Genomic DNA, 25,240 nt, shown 5'->3' on the forward strand with positions numbered 1-25,240 from the left:
TTAGAGGCAGGATAGGAACATTTAGATGCCCAAGCTCCCCAACAGGCTGGTGGGAAAAAGACAGGTAAAACTAGGCTCTATAATTATGAGACCAAATCCATTATTTTCTACCAATGCACAGACACAATCTCAAGAAAGAAGGGGGAAGAGAACACTTACGGTGTGCCTACTTTCCATGAGGCCGTGTCTTAGAAACACGGAGGATTTCTAGAACCGTAGAAACTCAGTTCCCATCACAGGAAAAGGTCCGAAAGAAGAGAATGAGACGCAGCACGACCTCTCCCAAGATCTAATCCCCTGGCTGTGCCCTCCTTTGGTCATTTTCTCAAAAAGTAACAGAATGGTGGGCCGAGGTATACAACGGCTCAATAAATATTGTTAACTGACATCCCAAACTAACAATTCTATATATACAACATCATCATGATTTCTAGAAAAGAAGTTAAAGAAATGAGTTGCTGCGGAACCTGGGCACTGGACCTCAGGACAGGACACAGTTTTATTTCTAACTTTATGACTCTGCCTTTTATAAAGTTAAAAATAAGGTTTAAGGAAAGAGATTTAATTAGGTCCGACTCAAGGAAACCCAGGATGACTTCGGCAACATGGACCCGTCTCCCACCTCTTCCGGCAGAGGAATGCTGAGCTCGGCGTTGGCCTGGCCAACCACTCTCGAGTGGAAGTAGCTGCTGCAAGCCGCCAGCACAGACCGGTGGGCACGGAAGCGCTGGCCCTCCACAAGGACGGTGACGTCGCACAGCACGTCCTTCTGCCGCTGGTCGTTGAGGCCGAGCAAGACGTTGGTGCTGTGCACTGAAGACTCGTAGGCAAACACCGCGTTCTCACTCAGAGACATTCTGCGTAACACACGGCGCCGGGCGGTCCAGTGAGAGCATGCTTCTCGTCGTCATCAAACCTGCAAATACACATGGGAGACTTCACTTCAATACAACCTTGTTAAAAATGTATTTTGGGGGGGGGGCGGGCAGAGAGAGGGGAGAGAGAATCCCAAGCAGGTTCCGCACTGTCAGTGCAGAGCCTGATGTGGGGGTCACACTCACAAACCGTGAGATCATGACCCGAGCCAAAATCAGGAGTCGGAGGCTTAACCGACCAAGCCACCCAGATGCCCCTAAAATACTTTTTTAATGAGAATGTCAAATATAAGTTACTATACTCATCAGAAACATAAAAACGAAAACAAAAGCCTCTAGAGAACCTAGACCTTATTCAATTTATTACATTTAAAATAGGTTCTTTGTGGCAGTTCTTAGTTTTTTATCTAATTTTAGGAAAAAGGGTTCTCAGGATGAGGGAGGGAAGAACTCTTTGAACCAAGGATTTCACAGCTCTCTGAAAGTGAGACATTTCACACTGAGAAAACACCTACAATGAGCAAAGAGAATGGGTCCAGGAAATTGCTGGGTGGCGTTCCAATCCCGTTGTTTTATGATGTCAGTGGGGGTGTGTGTGCGCGCACACACGAGCATAGTTCACCAGAGGTCACCCTTTGGGATGGGACTGATGGGTGACCGGGGGTGTGGCCTTCAACCATTCTCCAGGCTCCGTTTTCCAACATTTGACAGCTGGTAGGAGCCCTTGGTTCTTTAGAACAAGGGACACATGGTACATAAGGTAAAGTTCCTCCAACATAAAGAAGCAAATCTCTTGGGAAAGAGACTCAAATTTGTCAAGCCAGATCTTAACAAGTCTTTTTATATAACAAGTCCTACTTTACTCTAAAAATGCGGGCAATAAGTACAACTACTTCATCATTAAGAACATGGTTTACCATACATAGAAACTCTTAAGTTTCCTCAAAATGTTCAAACATAGGTTGTCAAAAATGTATACATTTAAAAATACATACCAACATATAACCACCAAATATTTTTTGATCATATACACATTACAAGCAAAAAAGGATAGCCACAACATACGTATATCTTCGTATTTCAGCCATGTACTACCATCCATATATACTACATGTTATAAAACATACAGAGACTGAAAGAGTTCTAAATATTTCTTCCAGCCACCAACGGCCAGTGGTGAGCAACCCCAAGGTGTGTGTGTGGACCCCACTACGGCGGGATCAGGCTGAGAAGCTCCTCACAGGTCATCATCCTGGTCATTTGCTTTGTTCTTCTGAACTCACTCACTGCTGGAAACAAGAAGGTCCTTGAAAGTTCAGTGACTGAAGAATGAACGTTATTGTTTCCCGATTCGCTATACTCCTCAAACAAAAACGAAAGGACAAATGTGAACTACCAAAGTTCAGGCACACCAGGCTCAGATCACAGGTGACTTCTGCCTCAGAGACAGGCTGATTTAGTCACGAACACATGAAATGCATCTATAAAGTCTATTCTACTTATGCGGCTATCTTTGAAGTGCTCAATTTAGCCTAAGTGGTAAGTTCCTCAGAAGTAGTCAATGAAAATGAAATGTCCCGTTATGTGGTTAAACTCTACCCAACGTTAAGGATCACAACCTATCATTTACAGATTTGGCATACCACACGAAATCAGGGCAACTTCAAAATTATGTACTAGAACTAACTCGACATTTGGATTGTGCCCATTTGAAAGAGTAGTAAATTCCCTTTAGCAGTTGGTCTTAACATTTCAGTTATCAACGCGAAGAATTAATGTTACGAATAGCAAGGATGAACTAACAAAGGAACTATGTACCGTGTGTGTGTGTGTGTGTGTGTGTGTGTGTGTGCATGTGTATTACAGACCACTGCCCTCCACCTTCTCTGTACCCCTTCCGCAGCCAAGCAGGACTCAGCAGTTTGCCTCACCATGCATGTCCCTGCACCCACGTTCCCAGCCTCTTTATTCTTTCCTGGCATCTGCCTTGCAAACCCTTAAAACTAATCTTACTTTTACATCTCGCCATCCGGCCGAACCCGGCACAGCCAAGCAAAACTGTAGAAACACATAGGCTGGTGTCACTGTAAGTTAATAGTGTGCAATTTCAGGGTCTCAGGGTGGCTCATCCAGTCTTCCATGTGCCCCGATGTCCCACTGTCCACAACAGCCTCCCAAGATGCCACTTTCAGTAAGTGTCTCTCCCAGCAGACAATTCTAACTCGGACGCGATCTCAGAAAATATTACCCTCCCACCACCTCCACAGGTTCCCTCTCCTGCTGAAAACACCCCTTTAAAGTCTACTCTTGACCTCCTACCATCCTTGCCTCTCTGGAATCCAGTCCCTTAATACCCTCTCTCACTTAGGTCCAAACTCTCTATGCTGGCTTCTTCCCATTAGACTCTGTTCTTAAGTATGTTTAAGTCTCCTGAGAAACTGTCCTAGAAACAGTTAACAACTAACAACAAATATTTGTTAAGCTCTCATTCTGCACCAGGCACTGGGCTGAGGGGCCGACACAGTTTACCGCGTCTACTCCTCACCACAGCCCTATGACATGGGTGCTCTTGTATTGTCCCAAACGTACAGATGAGGAAACTGAGGCTCAGGGAGAAGTATCTTGACCATGGCCAAAAGACTAATAAGATAAAGAATGAGGATCCATACCAAGCACCTGACTAGTCCGTATCTGTCTCCAGCTAGTATCTGCTCAACACACAGTACAAAAGTCACTGTGGTCCTGTGGGGAGCCAGGTATTATTACTAAGAGGCTGTGCATGAGAACAGGGAAATGGGCCTCCCAGAAAGCCACAAGCAAATGAACTGGACCTGAACTTCAAAAAGAGGACTCTGGACTCTTTAACACTGCAGCCTTGAAACCTAAAGTTTCTCTGGCTCCCAAGGAAACTAGGGCAAAAACAGATTCCATACCTTCACTCTAGAGCTGCTCTCAGCCCACACATGTCTGTGTGACCCTCACTCCTCACCTCAAATTCCATAAAGAAGGGCGCCTGAGTGGCTCAGTCGGTTGAGCGTCCAGCTTCGGCTCAGGTCATGATCTCACGGTTTGTGGGTTCGAGCCCCATGTCGGGCTCTGTGCTGACAGCTAGCTCAGAGCCTGGAGCCTGCTTTGGATTCTGTGTCTCCCTCTCTCTCTGACCCTCCCCTGCTCTTGCTGTCTCTCAAGAATAAATAAAAATTAAAAAAAAACATTAAAAAATTTAAAAGAAATTACACAAAGAATTTATTCTTGGCTTAACCCTCCTGTTTAGGCGGTGTCGGGTAACAGATCACTTCCTAAGTTCACAGCCATCTTACAGACTGGCTGGGAGATGCAGATTTGGGTGCTATGCCAACCTCAAGCCCCATCAGCTGCAGCAGAGAGAAGCCAAAGAACCAGGGAGTGCGGTGGCCACCCAGGAGGACCCCTCTGAGAGTGTCTCACTAGAGCGGACTGAGTCCATGCACACCATGACCGTTCTTGTCCCCAGCAGAAACCTGGGACTCAGCTGACACTTCCTTTGGCCCCTGTAACCAATCTCTTACTGAGACCTGCCACCTCTAAACAGAGACCCACTTCTCTTCATCCACACTGCACAATTCTAGTCCAAGCCATCACTGGCTCTTGTCTAGACAAATGCTGCCCAGCCTTTTGTAATAGCTTACAAACTCACACATGTACAAATACAGTTATATAAAAGAAAAAGTGGTAATAAAATTTTATAGATCAGTATTTTATCCTTACTAGTGCAAAGTATTCTAATTTCTACTCTGTTCCATTAAAAAGAAAAATTCCAGTTGTGATCCACTCAATTTCAAGAACCACTAATGGAGCGCCATCTCATACAAGGAAAATGCATGCCCAGTGGCTAACACACAGAACCTGGAATCACACAGTGTCTGGGTTCAAACCCCAGCTCTGTCACTTACTAGCTATAGGACTCTGGGCAAGCTGATCAACCTTGCTGGATCTTGGTTTCCTCCCCTGTAAAACACGTACAGCAGCAGCACCTCGCTGGGTTGCCTGTCAGGAGGTTTACGTGGGCAGTGAGGGTAAAGGGTTGAGCATAGTGCCTGGCCCATAGTTAACAAACAGTTAAGTATCAGCTGCTCTTAGGAATAACAACAAAATCTTCATCCCCCTCAAGCCCCTCTACATCCCCACCAATTTATACTCTCACATCGAAGTGACTTCTGCCTTGCCAAAACTCTACAAATGTCTTCCAAATTTCTTGTGGTCGATTCTAACTCCTTAGCCTGTCCTCCAGATCAGCAATAACTCTATTAATGCAGCCTTATCTTAAGCCCTTGTCTCCCTCTTTTGCTGTTCTCCAGCCTCACCCTCCTTCCTTCCAGCGTAGGGCACCAAGCCCCTTCCAACCTCAGAGCCTCTGAACATGCTGTGCCCGCTCCCTGCACTTCTACTCCTTAGCTAACTCCTCACCTTTTAGGTCTCGGCTTAAATGTCAAAACCTCATTTGACTTGTTTTCTGTCATAATTCCAGCACTTATATAACATAACTGTACCTGACTCAGTGCAGGAACTTGCTTCTGAATGAATGACTTCATGTATTTACTGTAAATCCAAAACCTAGATCATCTACATTTTCTCCAAACACAATGCAATCAGCTATACTAGTATATATGAAAACAATGCCACTGAGCCAAGTGCTCAGAGAAAAGTCTTTGGATGCCTTTTCCAGAGTCAGGAAGAGCAAAAGGAGCCCCCACCTCTGGGAGCTGGAAATGTGTCTACAAGACAACTGGCCAAAGAACAGCAAGGCTTGGCAACTATAAACATAGCCAAACAACTGACTTGTATGAACAGATACCATGACTTTGGCCTCATTAATATGGGGTACTAGGCAAAGTTATCCTGAAAATCAATTTTCCTAATTCTGAAAACCATCTAAGTGGCCAGTAATCCATTTGCACCCAATAACATAATGACTAAATCAGGTAAGAGTGGCACACATCTATCTAACATCTGCCAGTGACCTTCTAACATTTCTCAGACCTAAAAGGTAAGACACAACGTCCCCAAAGGAACCTTCCAGACCTAAGATTCTGTTAATTTATTAACACCATCTGTACATCTGAATTTTTCTATATTCTTGGAAATACATGCTATTGTTATAATTCAAAATATAAGTTTGCTGACCTTAGCAATTTGCTGATTCATTCGGTAATGCTGATAAAGGATGAACAAGCATTTTAAAGCTTCCTGTACTTCGATTTGGAAATAACGTCTGCTCTCTGCTCAATACACACAATTTATGTTTTAATAGTTACCACTGGATGTTTTTGTTTTCAAAACGAAAAAGAAAATAAGATGCTATGGCTTTATCACATTTTAATTACTTTAAGGGTAATTTACTTAAAAAAAAAAAAAAAACTTTTAAAAACCTAAGGTGAATATCTGATCATGGGCCAAGTACAATGCTTCCTAACAGAAATTCAGGAAGTAACTACACGATGATAAAGTTCTACACAAACTAGAGCTGGAATTGTATTTCCTTCAAGTCTCATACAAGTTTGCTGGGTTTTTTTTTTATGTTTATTTTTGAGAGAGAGAGAGAGCGAGCGAGCGAGCAAGCGATCGCGCAGGGGAGGAGCAGAGAGGGAGACACAGAATCCAAAGCAGGCTCCAGGCTCTAAGCTGTCAGCACAGAGCTCGTACCCATGAACTGTGAGATCATGGCCTGAGCCAGTCGGCCCCTTAACCAACTGAACCACCCAGGCGCCCCAAACGTCAATGGTTTTTATCAGTATAGAAGGGCACACAAAATAATCTCATGCCAAGGAGTCACTTACAAGACAAAGACTATGACCCAAACAATCTTGCTTCACTGAACAATGATGAATGTCATTTCTACAAGTGTATACCTGAGCTACCCAACAAATGCAGTGCCATCAAAATACAAATAAAAGACAGTCTCTACATTCAAGAGCACAACCTACAGATGTTCAAAATGAAAATGACGCCTTGGGGCAAAAGAGATGACAATGATCATTATAATCAGTTTACACAAGAATGTGAACATTCCTAATGGTATTTATTTCCAGTAAGTCTTCAAACAAAAAACTACTTTCTGGTCAATTCTCATTTAACCATAGCATTCAATTAATGAGAACAATTATTTCCAGAAGAGTTCTGTTATATCCAAAATAGACCTAACAGAACTGTGTGTGTGTGTGTGTGTGTGTGTGTGTGTGTGTGTGTGTGGTTGGGCACAAGTGAAGAGACTAGTAACCTTGGATAGCCAATACAGCACGCGATGGGCAACTGAGTTGTTCTTTACGTGAAAGCAATCCTCTGTATCTGCAGCCTGGAAGAAGTCCTTAGAACATCCTTCCTCTGCTCTAGTGGCCATCTGGAATTTCTATCTTGTCTCCCTTACTGCTTCTGCCCACCACCAACTCTCACCCTGTCAATTACCTTTGCCTCACTCAGTTTCAGGTCAAGGTCTTCAATGGCTCAGAAGACAGGCAAATTTCTCTTAGCATGCCATCCTTCTTAGCTCTCTCCTTAGCTTCAAGCTTTCCTAAGCCAGTTTCTGTTAGAATTTACCCAAGATACCCAGAGTTTGAGGGTCCTTCTGAAGGAGGTGCACTTTATCTTCTAATGATGCACAGACCAACAGTATCATGTGTGCGCATCTTTAGTCCTTTATCTTTCCTTTTAGAGCCTTTAATTTTACATATAATATTGTAATACTTCACCTGCCAGGAAGAGCCAGGAAGAATAAGTAACTCAGTGACCAAGATTTGCTGTTTTCCTTAGCTTTTTACAGATCTTAAATATCATACTTGCTTAAACATCATATCTGATCACATTTTTAAATTTCTTTTTAATGTTTATTTATTTTTGAGAGCGAGTGAGCACACACAAGTGGGGGAGGGACAGAGATAGATGGGGTCCGATTTCTATGCTGTCAGCGCAGAGCCTGATGCAGGGCTCAAGTTCATGAACCGTGAGATAATGACCTGAGCCAAAGTTGGACGTTTAACTGACTGAGCCACTCAGATGTCCCAATCACATTTTCTAAATCCATTTCTCCCAGCCTTATGAAAAAAATCCTAAGTATGACTAGCTAAGGTACATGAAATATATCAAGGAAAAAAAAAGCTGAATGAGAACAGAAAAAAGAAAAATTTGAAGTAGCAGAAGACCTTACAGCAGCACCAAAAACAAGGACACTGTTTTTTAAAGGCCTTGCACAGTGACATATGGGAAAAGGACCTGGGAATCTATGTTAAAAGTATGTAACTGAAGCTACCATAGTTTTTTTTTAAATGAAGTGTGGGGAATGGAGAAGGTGAGTGAATCACTACAACGTTTGCAGGTTCACGCCCTGTTTCCATACAGGGAAAGTTCAACTTTTTTACTTTTCCTGATATTAAAAATTGGGCATTTAATCATGGATATTTTATTTACTCGGTCTAATTCCATATCTGAAAAGATAAAGTTAATGTTATACACAGAGGGGAGAAGTCTGAATGGTTAGAGAAGTTTGAAAAAGGTACTTAAAGATCCACCACCAACTAAAAGGTCAGAAACTTCTTACTTCCCAAGTCAATAAATCCAATTTTGATAATTCTGGGTAAGAAGTTTAAGATAGCTTGGAAGGGAGGGGCTCCTGGGTGGCTCAATCCTTTAAGGTCCTACTCTTAATTTCAGCCCAGGTCATGATCTCAGTTACTGGGATCTAGGATTAAGCCCCATGGAGCCTGCATAGGATTCTCTCCTCCCCCCTCTCTCCACCCCTCCACTACTCAGGCTCTCTCTTTCGCTCTCTCAAAATATAAAACATTTTGAAAAAAATCTTTAAAAAAGATAGCTTGGAAGGGAATAAAGGAGAGCAAACGAGCTCCAGAACCAAAACAACAGTAATGGATTCCATGATTATACCTTCTTACTGAAAAGAATTTAAGGAACAATGAACTCAATTTTATTTCCTTAACATATTTGGCAGCTACCTGATCCTTAATAGGATTGCTGTAACTCACTTGAACTACACCATGTTACAAAAATATGAACTAACAACTAGAACTGGCCTGCAGTAATCAAGCTAATTTACTGAATACATATTTTTTATTAGGTACTTGTCAGTCACTACTTTGTATACCAACACTGAAGTATGATTTACATAGAACTGCACTGAAGTGTACAATTCAATGAGTTTTCACACTTGTATATGTCCACAAAACACACTTGTATATGTCCACAAAACCACCACTACAATCAAGATATAAAAATTAAAAAAAAAAGATATAAAAATTTCATCACTCAAAATTCCACATGCCAGGGCACCTGGGTGACTCAGTTGATAAGGGTCCAACTTTGGTTCAGATCATGATCTCACTGTTTGTGAGTTCCAGCCTAGCATCATGCTTGCAAACATAGAGCCCGCTTCAGATCCTCTGTCCCCCTTGCTCTCTGCCCCTCACACTCACACTCACTCACTCACACTCTCTCTCTCAAAAATAAACATTAAAAAAAAAATTCCTCTGGTTTCCAGTTTCTTTCATTCCACTGAATGACAATCATATTGCATACATCAGATGTTTTTCTATTGCCAAATAACATTCCATTGTATGGCTATATCACTGTTTATCCATTTAAGTATGTGGGGGACTCTCTAACAAAGACGGACACAACTTCCAGGTTGGGATTACTGTAATAAGGCTTCTGTGAACATCCATATGGACATATACTTCACCTCTCTTGGGTAAATCAATACCTACGAAGTGAAAGAACTGAGTGATACGGTAGGTTTATGTTTAACTTCTTAGAAATTGCTAAACAATTTTTCAAAGTAATTGTATCATTTTATATTGCTACCGGCAGTGTGTAACGTTTCCAGTTGGTCCACATTCTCAGCAATTCTTGGTAATGCCAGTCGTTTTCATCTTAGCTAGCCCGATAAATGTACAGGTGCATCTCACTGTGGTTTCCATTTGCATTTCCTGATGGCTACTGATGTTGAGCATCTTTTGATGTGCTTTATTGGCCATCTGTATATCTTTTATTTGTGAAATATCTGTTCAACTTTTCTGCTCATGTTGAACTGGGCTGTTTTCTTCTTATTATTGAGCTGTAAAAGCCAGTAGAATTTTGATTAGGACTGCAGTGAATCCGTATACCAATTTGGGGAGAGCCAATATAGAAACTGAATTTTCTCATGTACGAACATCGCAAGTCTCCCACTTAAGTCTTCTTTCAGCATTGTTCTGATGTTTTTAATTTTTATTTTTGAGAGAGAGAGAGACAGAGAGAGAGAGGGGGAAAATGAGTAGGGGAGGGACAGAGAGAGATGGATACACAGAACCTGAATCAGGCTCTAGACTGAGCTGTCAGCACAGAGCCAAATGCAGGACTCAAATCCAAGAACCAGGAGATCAAAACCTGAGCCAAAGTCAGACACTTAACCAACTACACCACTCAGGTGCCCCTCTTCTGATGTTTTTAGTGAAGAGACCTTGCCTATCTTTTGTTAAGTTTATTCCTAACTATTTTATGTTTTCTTGTAGTTACTATAAGTGAATTTTGTTGTTAAACTTCATTTTCTGGACTTCTGCTGCTACTGTGTAAACGTAAAATCAATTTTTTAAACCTTGAATTCTGCAATCTTACTCAAGTCACATCAGCTCTTATAGTTGCTCTGTAGATTCCTTAGGCTTTTCTACATACATAATCGTGTTATCTTCGAATAGAGACAGTTTTACTTTTTTCTCATCTTTATAGTTACTTCTTTCACTTCCCTTATTGCAATGACTGATAAGAACAGTGGTGCGAGCTGGCATCCTAGCTTATTCCCTTATAAGGTAAGCTTTCGAGGTAATATTTTACCACTAAATACTGTCTTCTTTTTAAAATTTTTTTAGCATTTATTTATTTTTGAGAGAGAGAGAGAAAGACAGATCATGAGCAACGGAGGGCAGAGAGAGAGGGACACACAGAATGGAAAGCAGGCTCCAGGCTCTGAGCTGTCAGCACAGAGCCTGACGTGGGGCTCGAACTCACGAACTATGAGATCATGACCTGAGCTGAAGTCAGACACTCAACTGACTGAGGCACGCAGGAGCCCCACCATTAAATACAGTCTTAACAGTAGGTTTTCTAAAATGAGCAACTGATGGGCAGACATGGAGATGCAGTAGTAAGAATCCCAGTTAACTTAGGGCTCCTACACAAAACTAAGAGCGGAAAATAAGCAAAGAGTGACAATTCCCCAAAATTTCCCCAAAGAGTGAAATTTCCAAATTCACTCAGCCTCCTTCAAGGGAAGCCCTCATTCCTACACCACGTTCACAGTTTTCACCCAGGACATCCTGAGATCCCGAAGTCTGGGGCTGGAGGTAAGAGGGGCAGAGAGCGGTTCACAGACGGAAAGGCTGTCCGAAGCACACAAACACAGCCCCTAGCTGCTCTAGAGACCACTAGGGCAGCCATCACAGAACAGTGTTTATACCTGGACAATAACCAGGCCAGCTGAGCAAGTTACTTTACATCTCTGACATTTCCTTCGTTTTGGGGTAAAGTAGGATCAGAGTGGCTAAAATGAACAAATCAAGAGACTATAGATGCTGGCGAGAGTGTGGAGAAATAGGTACCTTCCTACACTGCTGGTAGGAATGTGAACTGGTGCAGCCGCTCTGGAAAACAGTGCGAAGATTCCTCAAAAAATTAACAATAGAACCGCCCCACCCCCATGACCCAGCAATAGCACTGCTGGGGAATTTACCCAAGGGATACAGAAGTGCTGATGCATAGGGGCACATGGACCCCAATGTTCATAGCGGCACTTTCTACAATAGCCAAATCATGGAAAGAGCCTTAATGTCCATCAACTGATGAATGGATCAAGAAGATGTGGTTTATATATACAATGGAATACCACATGGCAGTAAGAAAGAATGAAATCTGGTCATTTGTGGCAATTGGATGGATCTCAAGGGTGTCATGGTAAGTGAAATAAGTCAGGCAGAGAAGGACAGATACCATGTTTTCACTCATGTGTGGAACAGGAGAGACTTCACAGAGGACCATGGGGGAGGAGAGGGGGAGAAAAAATAGTTAAGGAGAGGGAGGGAGGCAAACCATAAGAGACTCTTAAATACTAAAAACAAACCAAGGGTTGATGGGGTGGGGGAGAGGGGAAAAGGGGTCATGGGTATGGAGGAGGGCACTTGTTGGGATGAGCACTGGGAGTTATACGGAAACCAACTTGACAATAAATGATAAAACCAAAAAAAAATAAAATAAAAAAATAAAAATGTGAGGCTTCCATTAAAATTAAATAGTACTTTCTGTTGGGAGGATCAAATGAAATTATATATATTATGAATTATAAGTAATATTATACTGCTTTTAAAACAGTGCCTGCCACATACTGAGTGCTCAATAATGGTTAGTATTATTTGAATTTGATGCTAGAACTTCTTGAGTGGCACACGGTGACACCGAAACCCTAGTGACAGCAGTAGGAGACAACACTCCTGAGCTTTCCAGGGCCCAGTATTGACACTGGTATAATAATATGGATGCCGTTTATTGATTTTCAACTTTCAGAAAGACAAATAACAAGACTTAATTGCAGTTATAAAATGAAATGCAGACATTATTAATCTTGACAAAATGAAAGTAAAATTGACAGTCTGGGAGGTGAAATCAGAGAGAATTGAAAAGAAAGCTAGTATTTCCATGCAATTTATAATGTTGAATCAAAAGATACTTCAAAAAAAAAAAGTTCCTTAAGTGAGACCAAATTAAAGCGAATGTTGGGGTTGTAGAGGTGACCAGAAACAGAAACAGGTATCAGATTATAAATAGTGGGATGATGGTGGAAGCAACAAAAACCACCGTCCGTGGTAAAAGGAAGTCAATAAATACTGTCTTAGGCTCGTAAACTCCAGTACAACCATCTTATAGACACCGAAGTCCACCAAAACATAAATAAATAAATTACAGAAATGAGTAAAGATGAATATTATCTATAAAGCAAAATGAGAGGTAGGATGATGTGCAACATATGGGGTTGCTGCATGATATAGCTTTATTTATTTTTTAAACCAAAAACATGTACTACTTTGGCTAAAAACACAAATGTTAAAGATAACTTATTAAACTTGGTTAAGTATAAATTGTTGATAACTTGGTTGCGAGTCTTAAATATTTTGAAGATTCTCCAAATAGAAGAGAAATTTGATAAAGAGAAAAATCAACATCTGACATTATTTTGACAAAACCAGGAGATGGGGAGGGTAAAGAAATATAGTAAGAGGTCTTTATTCCCAATAGAACTCTGGGAACAATGTTATACATACTGTTTAATATTTTATATGGACAGCGATACCAATCCAAATATATTCTTTAAAAAAGTGAGGGTATCTTCTACAGAAACAAGCTATTAAAACTGCCAAACCACTAGAGGATTGATTCTCTGCCTTTCAAAATCTGATGAAATCTATTGTATTTAACCAAGAAAACCACTCACATAATAAAACTTTGCATTTGATTTTGGTAGTATTAATTAATTAAACCATGAGTTGATGCTTTCAGAAGACAAGTACAATTGACAAACTTCTGCAAAGTCTCACCAAGTAAGTAAGTGGATACACAGCCTTCCCATTTTCACACAGAACAATACTGTAACGGTTCTTCGCCCCACACCCTGCCATCTACAATAAAACTCTCTGCTCCCCTTTAGAACAGAACTCTCAGAAAGAGCCTTCTATAGCCACACCATCTTCACTTCCCTCACTCCCCAACTTTACCTAAGCCCACAAAAACAGGCCTTTCCCCCTCCACTCCATGGAAACCACTTGTGAGAATCAATGACCTCCACACTGCTAAGTGGCAAATTTTCAGTCTTCTTACACAGCGTCTCATCAACGTTCAACAGGTTGACCACTCTCTCCCTGTAATCCTTTCTTCACTTGGTTTCCAGGATACCTTCCTGATTTCCCACCTCACTGGCAGCCACTCATCAATTTTCTTTGGTGGATCAACCTCCTCTTTCAAATCTCTCAATGCTGGACAGCCCAGGGCTTTGTCCTCATGTCTCGCTTCTTCTTTTCACACATTCCCTGGGTGAACACACGCAGACCCAAAGCAAGGACAGGGTCTCTCATATTTAATTTGGTCTAATTTGGACAGCTCTCTTGAACTTCATAGTTATGTACCCACCTGCACGTTCAAATTACTACCTGTATGTCTAACAGGTATCTCACATTTAACATGTCCAGAAGAAATCTGGGTTCCCCAACCTCTAGTTAGGATATATCAAAATATTAATAACAGTTACATCTAGGTAATGTGTTTGTTTCTGCATTCAAATTCCTGGAACCATAAATACATTTATTTTATAATCAGAAAAATGTTAAAACAGACAATTATAAACAGAACAACGTGCTTTCATTAAAAATGTAGTTGACATTTATTGCAATTGTCTTGGAAGGCTCCCAAGGAGTCAATTTCAAAGAATGTCAATTACTTTCCCTCCCCTCCCCCCTTATAATATCAGCAGTGGTACTGGTTTGTCACTATGTGTCAAATTTATGGGCAACTCTAAAACACAGTAGCCTCCACTGATACCTTCATTGTAATCATGAAAGAAGAAATGAAACTGTATAAGACTCTAAAAATGATGATTTAATGGAGGAAAAAAGAGAACTTTGTTACAGGAAAATAAGGGGGAAGGATTCATCAAGTCAGGTCTAGCTATTTGAACAAGGCCAAATGTGTATCTGTTTGACCTAAGTAGGTAGCTCCTGACCTATTTTGTCTCGCAAAGACTTTTAAAAAAGGATAAAGAGCTAAACAAACGCACAGAATTATGAAATGCAAAAGAAAATCCAGTTTAGGTCACTTTAATAACTACCAGTAAGATAATATTGGAAAGAACAGTAGCACTGGGATACAATTAGAGCTTTGTCAATATTACCAAGTATCTGACCTTCTGTGAGGTACTGGACTTCACGCTCCGGGATTCCCACAAGAAAAACAACACTTACTCTAAGGATTGAATGGTTTGATGCATATAATAGCACAGTGTTTGGCACAGGACCATTAGTATTTTATTACTGTTATTTCCATTATTATACGTGACCAAAAGAAATCTGTGGTTGAAAGGTTCTACAAACCCAGGAATTAAGTTACAAAATGCAAAGACCCCTAAACCTTTAAGAATAAAAGTTTAGTAAGCCTAAGATCTCAACAAGGTAAGAGGCACCTGGGTGGCTCAGTCAGTTAATCGTCCAACTCTTGATTTAAGCTGAGGTCATGATCTCACAGTTCATGAGTTCAAGCCCCACGTAGAGCTCTGCACTGACAGTGTGGAGCCTACTTTGGATTCTCTCTCTCTGCCTCTGTCCTGCTCTCTCTCTCAAAATAAATAAGCATTAGGAAACACTAAAACTGGACGAGTTTGCCCAAGATAATTGCTGGTTTCACAGAACTAAAGAATTTCTAATTAAAGGAGCACACCCATCCACTATGACCTACTTTCCCACTTCTGTTACAGATGTGGAAAATGAGACCCTGTGAGGGTCAATAACTTAAAGGCTGAAGGGGTCCTCTGCTCCCAGATCCCAATAATACATTTCAATTCACACGCGTGACCCTAAATGCATGTGTGCACAGGTCTCCTTGGGGGGCAGGTGAAAGTGAAGAGGGATGAAGAACAAGGAACAGAAGGAAATGCCTCAAGTATCCTATCAGAGATGAGAACAATGTTAAAGTAAAAGGGAATTCAAGAAATGGCAAACTTCCCTTTTTTACTCAACATTTGGTTAATTGATTTGATTAACACTTCTTGGATTACATAAACAATCTCATGTCAGTAAAAGGGATTAAACTATGCTGAACTTAAGTGAAAGTCTGTAGTTAACTATGTATGGGACACTCAAGGACAGAATGCTAAGAGGTATTTCACTAACAGTTATTTTCAATACAAAGTATTAAGTGTCCATGTCCTACATTTACATGAAGTATTACAGATTCTTTACACATCAGTTTGTTTTCAAACTATAAAAAGCATAACCATGATCCAAATTATTTATTTCTGATTGCCTAGAGAAAGTAAAAGTCCTAATACTAAATCAAGGTCAAAATGACTCTGTAGGTCTAAGAGTTAACACAAAGTATGCAAAGTAACTGGAGGGAAAAAAAAGACAAGCAACCCAAAAAGTGCCTTCAAATTCCCAACCCTTCCTTATACATCATCTTGCTCCAACTCATAATCTGAGAGAGAGAAAAAAGAAAAAGGATTAAGAGTAAAAACTTTAAGGAATACCTTTAAATAAGGAAGCAACTATATGGCAGCAATTAGAATATTGCATGAATCGGAGATCTGAAATTTTTTAAATTAAGTAAAAGTCTTAAATTGAAATGCTTTATTTAAAAATAACCTAACCCACTAATCCCTGACAGCCACCATAGTGCTACAGCATCTCAATACACATAGGTAAGACTAAAACGTTTAAGTCCCTTTCTTGTTATTTACTAAGTTAACTTGGAAGTCAACATTACCATCTCTAAATGCGGATTTCCAAGCCACAGACTTTCCACCTAAGCCCACATAGTTATTTACTCAAATATATTGATCACAAGATTTTGTCAAAAAAAAAAGTTGAAACATTTCTTAGTGCAAATATTATTTAAGGAACACAGAGTAGATAAATACTATTGCTTTTAACCTGAGACAAAAATTATTTTGGCAGCACAGTCTTTCTAAATTCTTTTGTTTTAATTTTTTGTAATGTTTATTTATTTTTGTAATATTTATTTATTTTGACACAAGCGCAGGAGAGGGGCAGAGAGAGAGGGAGACACAGAAGCCAAGGCAGGCTGCAGGCTCTGCGCTATCAGCACAGAGCCCAATGTGGGGCTCGAACTCACGAGCCATGAGATCGTGACCTGAGCCACAGTCAGGCACTTAACCAACTGAACCACCCAGGTGCCCCTAGTCTTTCTAAATTCTATCCAAAAAAGTAATGCCATCGTGAAAACCCACCCTAAACATCTATCACAGCCTCTTAGTTACTATCAAACAGGAAAACTTATTAGCAATTCACTGCTATTTTGTGAATTTACAACATTAAGTGTTTATGTGCTTTTACTATTTGTTTGCCTCTCACGTGGCATACAGGGCACCAACACCTGGGATTGAAGAAAATGAAGAAGAATGACAAGAATAAAAATTCTTTAACATATCAAAGTGCTCTACAAAGTTTGGGAGGCTAGAACACTTATTGTATAAACTTAGAGTGGTATTATTCTGGAAGTCCAAAAGACCACCTTTTCTCCTAGCAGGGGAATGCATGTGTAGAGATGATGTGATGCTCCTGTCTGTATCTGTAATTTAAGATTTGGGGTTCCAAATAATCCCGCCCGTCCACGGTGAGTCAACCATTCAAGCCAGGCTAGCCTCCCCACTCAGAGAGCCACAGGTATTACAGGTGGCCATGCCCTGCAGATTGAGAGAGGGATTCTCTTGGCATAGATACAATCAGAAGCTACAAAATAAAAGAAATGGCAGAGAACTTTAGAACCATGTAGAGGACTGAAAGAAACATATTCCTTCCATAGGTCATTTCTTGGTATAATGGGTATTTTCAATTTTTTAATATTTTTAAAGAAAACATTGATTAATCTGACTGTAAAAGTAAGACGTGATCATGGTAGGAAATATAAGCTAAAGCGGAAAAAAGTCACCTAAAATTCCAAATCCAAAAAACCCTCTTGTCGTTTTCTAATCAGAAGGCTGTGTCTGTACATAGTGGTCGTGTAAGCAGGAGACTACAATGATACTGTTGATCCCCCAACATCATTCACCCCATACTTTTCTACCCAAACCCTGATTATGCTCAGACCTATTCTCTACCTGAGGCCAAGTGTTTCTGGGAAAGCAGATCCCAGTCCCAAATGAAGATGAATGAAGATCCATTTAAGCTAATCACAATGGTATCATTGTCCTCCACACTGACTCATTTAAGTAGTGGCTTATGCAAAATGTTGGCCCATGAACAGAGAGGAGAGGGTCAGGACAGCATCTACTACGGAGCTTTTGGGAAAGGTTTTACTTAATAAGAGACATCCTAGGAAAAAAAAAAAAAACTAGTCCTCTCCCAAGGAACTTAGTCACTGACTCATGACACGTGAACTTGTAACAGCCATCTTGCAACCATAAGAGGAACTAGCTAAGAACAAAGGGAAGACAGATCCAACCTTTTCCCACTGATCTTATTTTTCAATACATACATACACAAACACACACCCTTCCTGGCCCAACTTTCCCCAACTAAAATCCCTCTTCTCTACTCTTCTTCAGTGCTAAGCTTCTCAAAAAGAGATGTCAAAACAAGCTGTTTCCTCTGCTCCACTAAGCATTCGTCAATGACTTTCCTAAGGCTTTCCTGATTTCTTAAAATTTACGTTTCTCACATTCTATGGTGCCCGGGTACATTTTACATGTTGCTATTACAGCAATTATCATATGCTATAGTACTAGCTTGTCAGACAGTAACTTCTGAAACGTTCTGTACTGCCAATGTCTACAGAAGCTCCTGGCATACAAAGGCATAAATATTTGCTTCATAAATTAAATGTAAACCCAAAACCTAACACAAGGGCATACCACAAATGTTTAAATTAATCTACCAACCCTACTATTTACACACACCAAAAGTCGAATATGTGTTTGTGTTTGAGTCTGGGGAGCGGAGGAGCGTGCACAAGAAGATAAGAGACCAAAGTGCCTTGAAACTCAACAACACAATTATTCTTTACTCTCCAGGGATCAGAGAGCTGCTCAATGTTAACTCAGGAGAGGGGCAGGGCGAGGGCCTAGGAAGCAAAGGCAGAGAAGCTAGTCTGAGTCCCTCTGCCACTGGTGACCACTGCTACCTCCCTGCTCTTTTGTCCCAGCCCTCCTGGGGTAGGGAACAGACAGCAAACTAGGCCACAAGAGGTAAAACACATTTTTTAAAAACCCAAAGAACTATAACCAGAGTTTGAACAGTACTTGTGACCCTCCTTCACCACAAAGAGACAATTGAGTAGGGCAAGGTAAGGGAGCTAACAGACCCATCCCTACCTATCAGCTCCTTTGATTTCTTCCGGTAACAGCTGGGAATGAAGGCAGGTGACACTATTCAGCCCGGCAAAGTGCTCTTACACTTCAAAAGTCTTTGACTAACGTGAGAAAAGCGATAAAAAGAGCCAATGAGTTTTTTTCTCCTCCTTCTAATGAAGTGATAAATCCTATCTAGAGGAGAATCATGAGCCACACTGGGAATAAAATAAATACGGAAATATCACGTTCTTTGAAAATGAAAAGTGTCTTGGGCCAAGATTTGATAACCACTCTACATGTTTAAAAAAATTATATCTAAGTGCCAAACACACACTAGTGAAATTACTGATCTTACTAAAATTACTGATCTTTCTTACTCCAAAATGACAACCTAATAATTATAACCTCATAAATTTATTCAAAGACTAATAAATCTTTTATAGACGTATTTTATAACAAACTCTCTGATGGATAGTTTTCTTCACTGATTTAGATGACTTCAAAAAGATGCTGGCACCCTTTAAAGGAGGAATAGGGATATGAAGATACCAGGAAACAGGAAGCTGAGTAGGGTGCACATCTCCATTTCTTCAGCAGGACCTTAAGGGTTGACCTCCTTAAGCCAAAAACACTTCCCCTTGGAATCCTGGAGGCAGACAAGTCAGAAAAAAGATCAACACGAAAAAAACGTAAAGAGAGAGGGATGAGACAGTTTCCTCACCACGCTATTTAGTCCATTACCATGCAGGTAGGATATTGTCAATGTCTGGGCTACGAAGGAATCGAAAACTGATTCCACTATATAAAAACAGTTTTTAGTGTCATTTCGCTTTAATGGGAAATGGGGAAATGGAGTGCAACTGTCCACTCTGACTGAGCCAATTTAAGGAAAAAAAAAAAGTGGAAATGACTTTATCAGATAGAAGCTGGGAATAACACCTTTATTACAAAAATATCCTTTTGAATGAGTTTCCTAAGGCATTAAGAAAATGATTTCAATTTATTTTTAAAACAACATGATTTACACACAGCTTCAATGGCACCAAGGTAACATTTTCTAAATTGTGCCCGTGCTGAGACAGGAACCAGCAGTCCGCCAACTTCACAGCAGGCCCACTGAGCTCCTACAACAGTCATTAGCCACCAAGATCCTGGCAGCTACTATTCCTTCCTTATGTTTGCTTTGGGGCAATTTTTATTATCCTATTAATATTCTCTAATCTGTTCCTGATCCTAAAAACAACAAAGGATCTGCTCTAGAGGAATCAGGATAGTAAAGGAAAGTATTAGATATATAAGCAGACTAACATCTAGACAATCCAAACTATATTTTTGCACATTCAATTCTAAATCAATAAAAGGTAAAAAAAAAAAAAAAAAGCCACAAGACAAATGTTCTATCTCAGATGATAAACTAAAAGAATGACTTAAATCCACCTGCCTCCTCAATACTCATACCAGTTAGGAAAACAAAATGCAGAATTTTAAGTGATCAAGTTTCAACTTGGTACACATTTAATGTAACTTAAGAGGTACAGCACATACCATTCTCTCCTTCACTCTTTTTTAAAAACCTCCAGGTGTGAAAACTACAGAACTAAAATGAATCATACTATACCCACCAGTGCAGCAACCAAAGTTGGTAGGACAAACACAGCCAAGGTACATTCAATATTCCATGGGAGATAAAGCAGAAGATATGTATCTTCATCATCAAGAAATCCCCACTCTGGGGAGCCTGGCTGACCGAGTCAGAAGAGCAGGGAACTCTTAATCTTGGGGTGTGAGTTTGAGCCCCATACTGAGCATAGAGGTTACATACATACATAAATACATGAGTAAATAAAAAAAGAAACTTACCTTCTAGCCCAAAGGACGGTCAGAATGTTTGACACAACCTTTATGAATGACCTACAGGTACAAGAAGCCATATGACAAACATACCTACTGTTTATTGCGGCTAATTTTTCTATCTTGGAGTACACATGTCATTTTTTTTTTAATTTTTGGTGTTTATTTTTTGTTCTTTTTTGAGAGAGAGAGACAGAGATAGAGTGTGAGTGGAGGACCGACGAGAGGGAAACACAGAATCTGAAGCAGGCTCCAGGATCTGAGCTGTCAGCACAGAGCTCAATGTGGGGCTGGAACTCACAAACCATGAGATCATGACCTGAGCTGAAGTCAGATACCTAACCAACTGAACCACCCAGGTGCCTCCCAATGTCATTTAAAGAAAATGCAACATTTAGAAGTAATTGGCAGGTATATTTACATTCCAAATGTTCCCAACAAACTGCTTGGGAATGAGGACTAAAAAATTAGTATGTCCTGATGTTAATACACAAGGAGAGAGTGCGCAGGCTACAATGTCTTCAACTCTCACATATAAAATAGGATAGATGCAGAATAGAAAATGTTTCTACTTCTTCAAAAGCCAATTCTAATTAACTGGTAATGACCACCTCTGGGGCGTTTGCTGAGATGGTTAGATCCTGTTAGTAAAAAGCCAGGCGTTGTGTTCCTTACTCTCAGCAGTCTGAGTTGCTGCAACTGACTTCCCATCAGAATGTTCACTGGTGCTGTTTTTCCAGTAGCAGCAACCTGATGCACATCCACATGCTCTCCTCAGTCTCCCTTGTGATCAGTGGCTGTAATGCAGTTCAAAGAGCCTGCAAAATGTGGCTGCGTAACTGAGCACTTCCCTGATTTTGAACAGATAATAAATACCTACCATGTATGTTAATGTTTAAGACAGAGCCAATACTGTTTTAACCACTTAACACATACTAATGCTTTTACTTTCCAAATAGTCTCTATTTTATATATTCTACCAATACCATCCCCATTTTACAGATGATAAAAAAAAGGCACAACTAGGTGAAGTAACTTGTCCAAGGGTTTATGGGGGTAAGAAAGAGAGCCAGGACTTGATCACAGGCAGTCTGGCTCCAAATCTCCCACTTTTAACCACTTTGGTTACTGCTTCTCTGTCAACTGCACGCTGACCAAACTTCAGTCCTGTTCAACTACACACGGAGTAAGCCAGAAGTCCAGGTTTCACGGTGGTGTAAGTCTATGTTTTATCTGCAGTCCTGAAATATTTACACTCTCCATAGGGGCCTGGATTCTGGGAAATGGTGCTTAATTTACCGATACCTGGGGGTTTGTTAGATTATTGGGCAAATTTTTTTTTAAACCAAAAGCTTCAAAAATCATCTATTCCACCACATAAAATACACACTCCATTTAGCAGAACCCTCAGGAAATGTGAGTTTTAGGGGTAAAGCAAAGCTTCCATTATCAGAACATTTGTCAGAAGATTTGCACTGTGAAGAGAATTTCTGACAACTGGTCATTTTTAAAGGGCTTTGGCATCATTATTCTAACCATCATTTTTCACAATACAGGAGTACAAAAGGCACATGGACAATGAGATTTAAATGAATGGTAAATAACAACCATCCCTCAGCATGTCTGGAAGTTAATTTTCTGAATACACTCCCCAAGGGGGAAAATCCCACTTCCCAAGTGATCTGCTCAATATGTAGTCTTATTAATCCTTACTAAAGGAGGTGTAAACTTGGCTCAAAAATATGACTTCAGGGGCGCCTGGCTGGCTTAGCTAAGCATCTGACTTCGGCTCCGGTCACAATCTCACAGTTCATGAGTTGGAGCCCAGCTTCAGGCTCTGTGCTAACAGCTTGGAGACTGGAGTCTGCTTCAGATTCTGTGTCTCCCTCTCTCTCTACCCCTTCCCAGCCCCCTCCCTCCCTCCCTCTCAAAAATAAACATTTTTAAAAAATGACTTCAAGGAGTAACAGAAAAGGGTAACTTTTCAAAGAATTTGTTATATACCAGTTACACTCCAATGTGTGGATTATCTTCAGCGGCTTCCATTGCATGCTTTTTCATATTATTACACTTCAAATCACATACATTAAACAAACCAACCACTTGACAGTTCTCCAAATTCAAAATGCATGGTATCACATATAATGGGCAACTCTGTATCTTCTGTATTTCCATTCCTAGTATCAACTACGTAATAAGAAATTTACACTCAAGCTTCTAAAATTTATACTCAAGCCCTACAGCATAGGGGCCCCTGGGTGGCTCAGTTGTTTAAATGTCTGACTTTAGCTCAGGTCATGATCTTGCATGTTGTGAGTTCGAGCCTCACATCAGGCTCTCTGCAGTTAGCACCAAGCCCACTTGGGATTCTCGATTTCCCTCTCTCTCAAAAATAAAATAATAATAAAGTACAGTATAAAAAGAATAAACTACATATACAATAAATATTAAATGAATATTAAGAACATTTTGAAAGAATGCTAGCTCTTCAGAGGAAGTGTGAGGTTTAAAAAAAATATTCCAGTTGCTGAAAGAATGTTGCTGGCAGCGGTTATTAACAAATTCTTTCGGCTTCCCGACAGAAAGAGTAGCACGCACCCACATCATATCACACGCATGCACTACGGTCAATCTGTACCTTGAAGCTTTCTTATCTTACATGAAAGTTAACATTTTAAGAATCAAAGTCTTAATATTTTCTTCCAAATGAATCATCTTGCACTCCACCTTGGAGACCCTTAATACCTAAAAAAACTCATGATTTCTAACCTCCTATAATCCCAAACTTGGAGCAACAAAATTAACCATTTTTCCATTTATAAAATGCTTTAAGTGAATTATCCTCAATAAGAATATTCTTTTAACCAGTCCTCCCCCCCCCCCACGAAGTTTGTTAATGGGGGCTAACTGGTAAGCGTGGGTCATTTTTAAAGCAAGAAGTGACGACCTAAGGTGTAAAGACACTCTATCACCATACCTAAGAGAAGGAGGCAGTTGGAGGTGGTCTGCCATTCGTTAGGCAGCTCTTTCTAGACTTGACCCAAGAAGACCTGTCAGTTCCACTCCTATTCACCTTACCCTTGTCCCTGCCACCAGAAACTACTAGTGTATGCATGCACAGCCAAGGGCCAATGAAAATGAAGAGGAAGTCTCCTTCTGTGTTCTCCTAAAGAAGTTTTTATGAAGAACAAATTAAGCTCGCTTTTTGAAATGCAGAAACCACGTAACAACAAAACCACAATAGGGAAACAAAAAACCAAAGGTAGTCAATATTTTGATTACAGTCTTGTTATTAGGTTACTGCTAGCTGTGTGTTTCTCCCTCAGTTTTAGCTGGTCTCCAGCACAAATCTAATCTCAGGCAGTAGGTCATGAGGCCGGCCGCTCTGGGCTTAAACACAACCTCAGCACCACTTGGCCACTTCCTCGGACTGCTCTTGCACTTCACCCACTGACTACCTGCATCAGAGCAGACAACCCCGGCTGGGTCCCCTTCAGCCCTCTGAAGCAACACCTCTCCAGGGCTCCTTGGCCTTTTATGGCGGAGACATGTGAGCAGAGTATCTGCACCAGCTGTTCTTAATTACCTCCCAGGCTGGAGGGGGGGAATGACTCAGCAAACCCAACTTTTTTAAGGAGTCATCCTACCTTGTTCTCCAACGATCATAGTGAACAATGGCAAACCACCAGACGCAGCCATGTTAACAATAATATACGAGGCCATGCAGTCACCAAACTATAGCCATCCCACTCAAGCTGACTCATCGAGAGTCCTTTTTCCCCCCAAGGCTCCTTTCGCCAAAGGCAGAAGTGGCAAGTGCCTTCAAGCCCAGCCCAGCCCAGCCCTTGCACCACTACTCGGCACCAGGAAGAAGCGAGCTTACCTCTTCCCATTTCTCTGCCTGACCATGTGAAGCGCTCAAGTGCTCGGTCACCAACACGTCCGGTGTTTCCATCCCTTATCTTTCTGAACTGCCCTAAATGCACAGCCTCCAAATATACGGAGCGTTAAAGTAGACGAACAAAGACCTAGCAGTGGCATCCTCCATAGGTGACAGTCCCAACACGGATACATTTCTCCAAATAGAGAGGCATCCCTCCAGAACAGCCTTTGTTCCTTCCCGCGCCACAGAGCAGCCTGTTTTTCCCACGCACGCCTTGCACAATTACTACTACACTGTACCTTAAGCCGCCCAAGTTGAACGCCGAAAGCTCACTGCACAAAGGCATTCCGCGCAGGGCCACTCGGTGACATAAAGCCGCCGCGCGAGAACGAGAAAGCAATGCACTCGTGTTCCATGAAACCAGCACAAAAGCGGGTGTCTCCCTAATCGGCACCCCCCCCTCACCGCACCGTGGGAGTCTTAATTACGACGTATGGGCAAAACTCCAACAAAGGGAGCTCTGGGATGTCCGATCTTGCACACCAATCT

At 41.0% G+C, this 25,240-nt stretch overlaps 1 protein-coding gene across 6 annotated transcripts in view; it reads right to left on the reverse strand.

The window, feature by feature from the left end:
• The window catches only part of BACH1 (BTB domain and CNC homolog 1), a 37,685-nt gene extending 18,399 nt beyond the window's left edge, over positions 1-19,286 (reverse strand). For 3 of the 6 annotated variants that reach the window (XR_003908539.1, XM_029939081.1, XM_029939082.1), the window contains exons 1-2: positions 1,391-2,164; positions 623-916 (exon numbers count right to left, since the gene is read on the reverse strand). Coding sequence is in view for 5 of the 6 variants with exons in the window: in XM_029939081.1 (XP_029794941.1) it covers positions 623-856 (234 nt within the window). In the remaining variant the exon portion in view is untranslated. Of the gene's footprint in view, positions 1-622; positions 917-1,390; positions 3,930-9,722; positions 9,959-18,978 lie in introns of those variants that run through there. The other 3 variants (XM_029939080.1, XM_029939078.1, XM_029939079.1) reach the window with 3 other exon arrangements.
• Between the last annotated feature and the right edge of the window lie 5,954 nt (positions 19,287-25,240).

The sequence above is a fragment of the Suricata suricatta genome, chromosome 5 (assembly GCF_006229205.1).
Source record: "Suricata suricatta isolate VVHF042 chromosome 5, meerkat_22Aug2017_6uvM2_HiC, whole genome shotgun sequence".
Lineage (NCBI taxonomy): Eukaryota > Metazoa > Chordata > Mammalia > Carnivora > Herpestidae > Suricata > Suricata suricatta.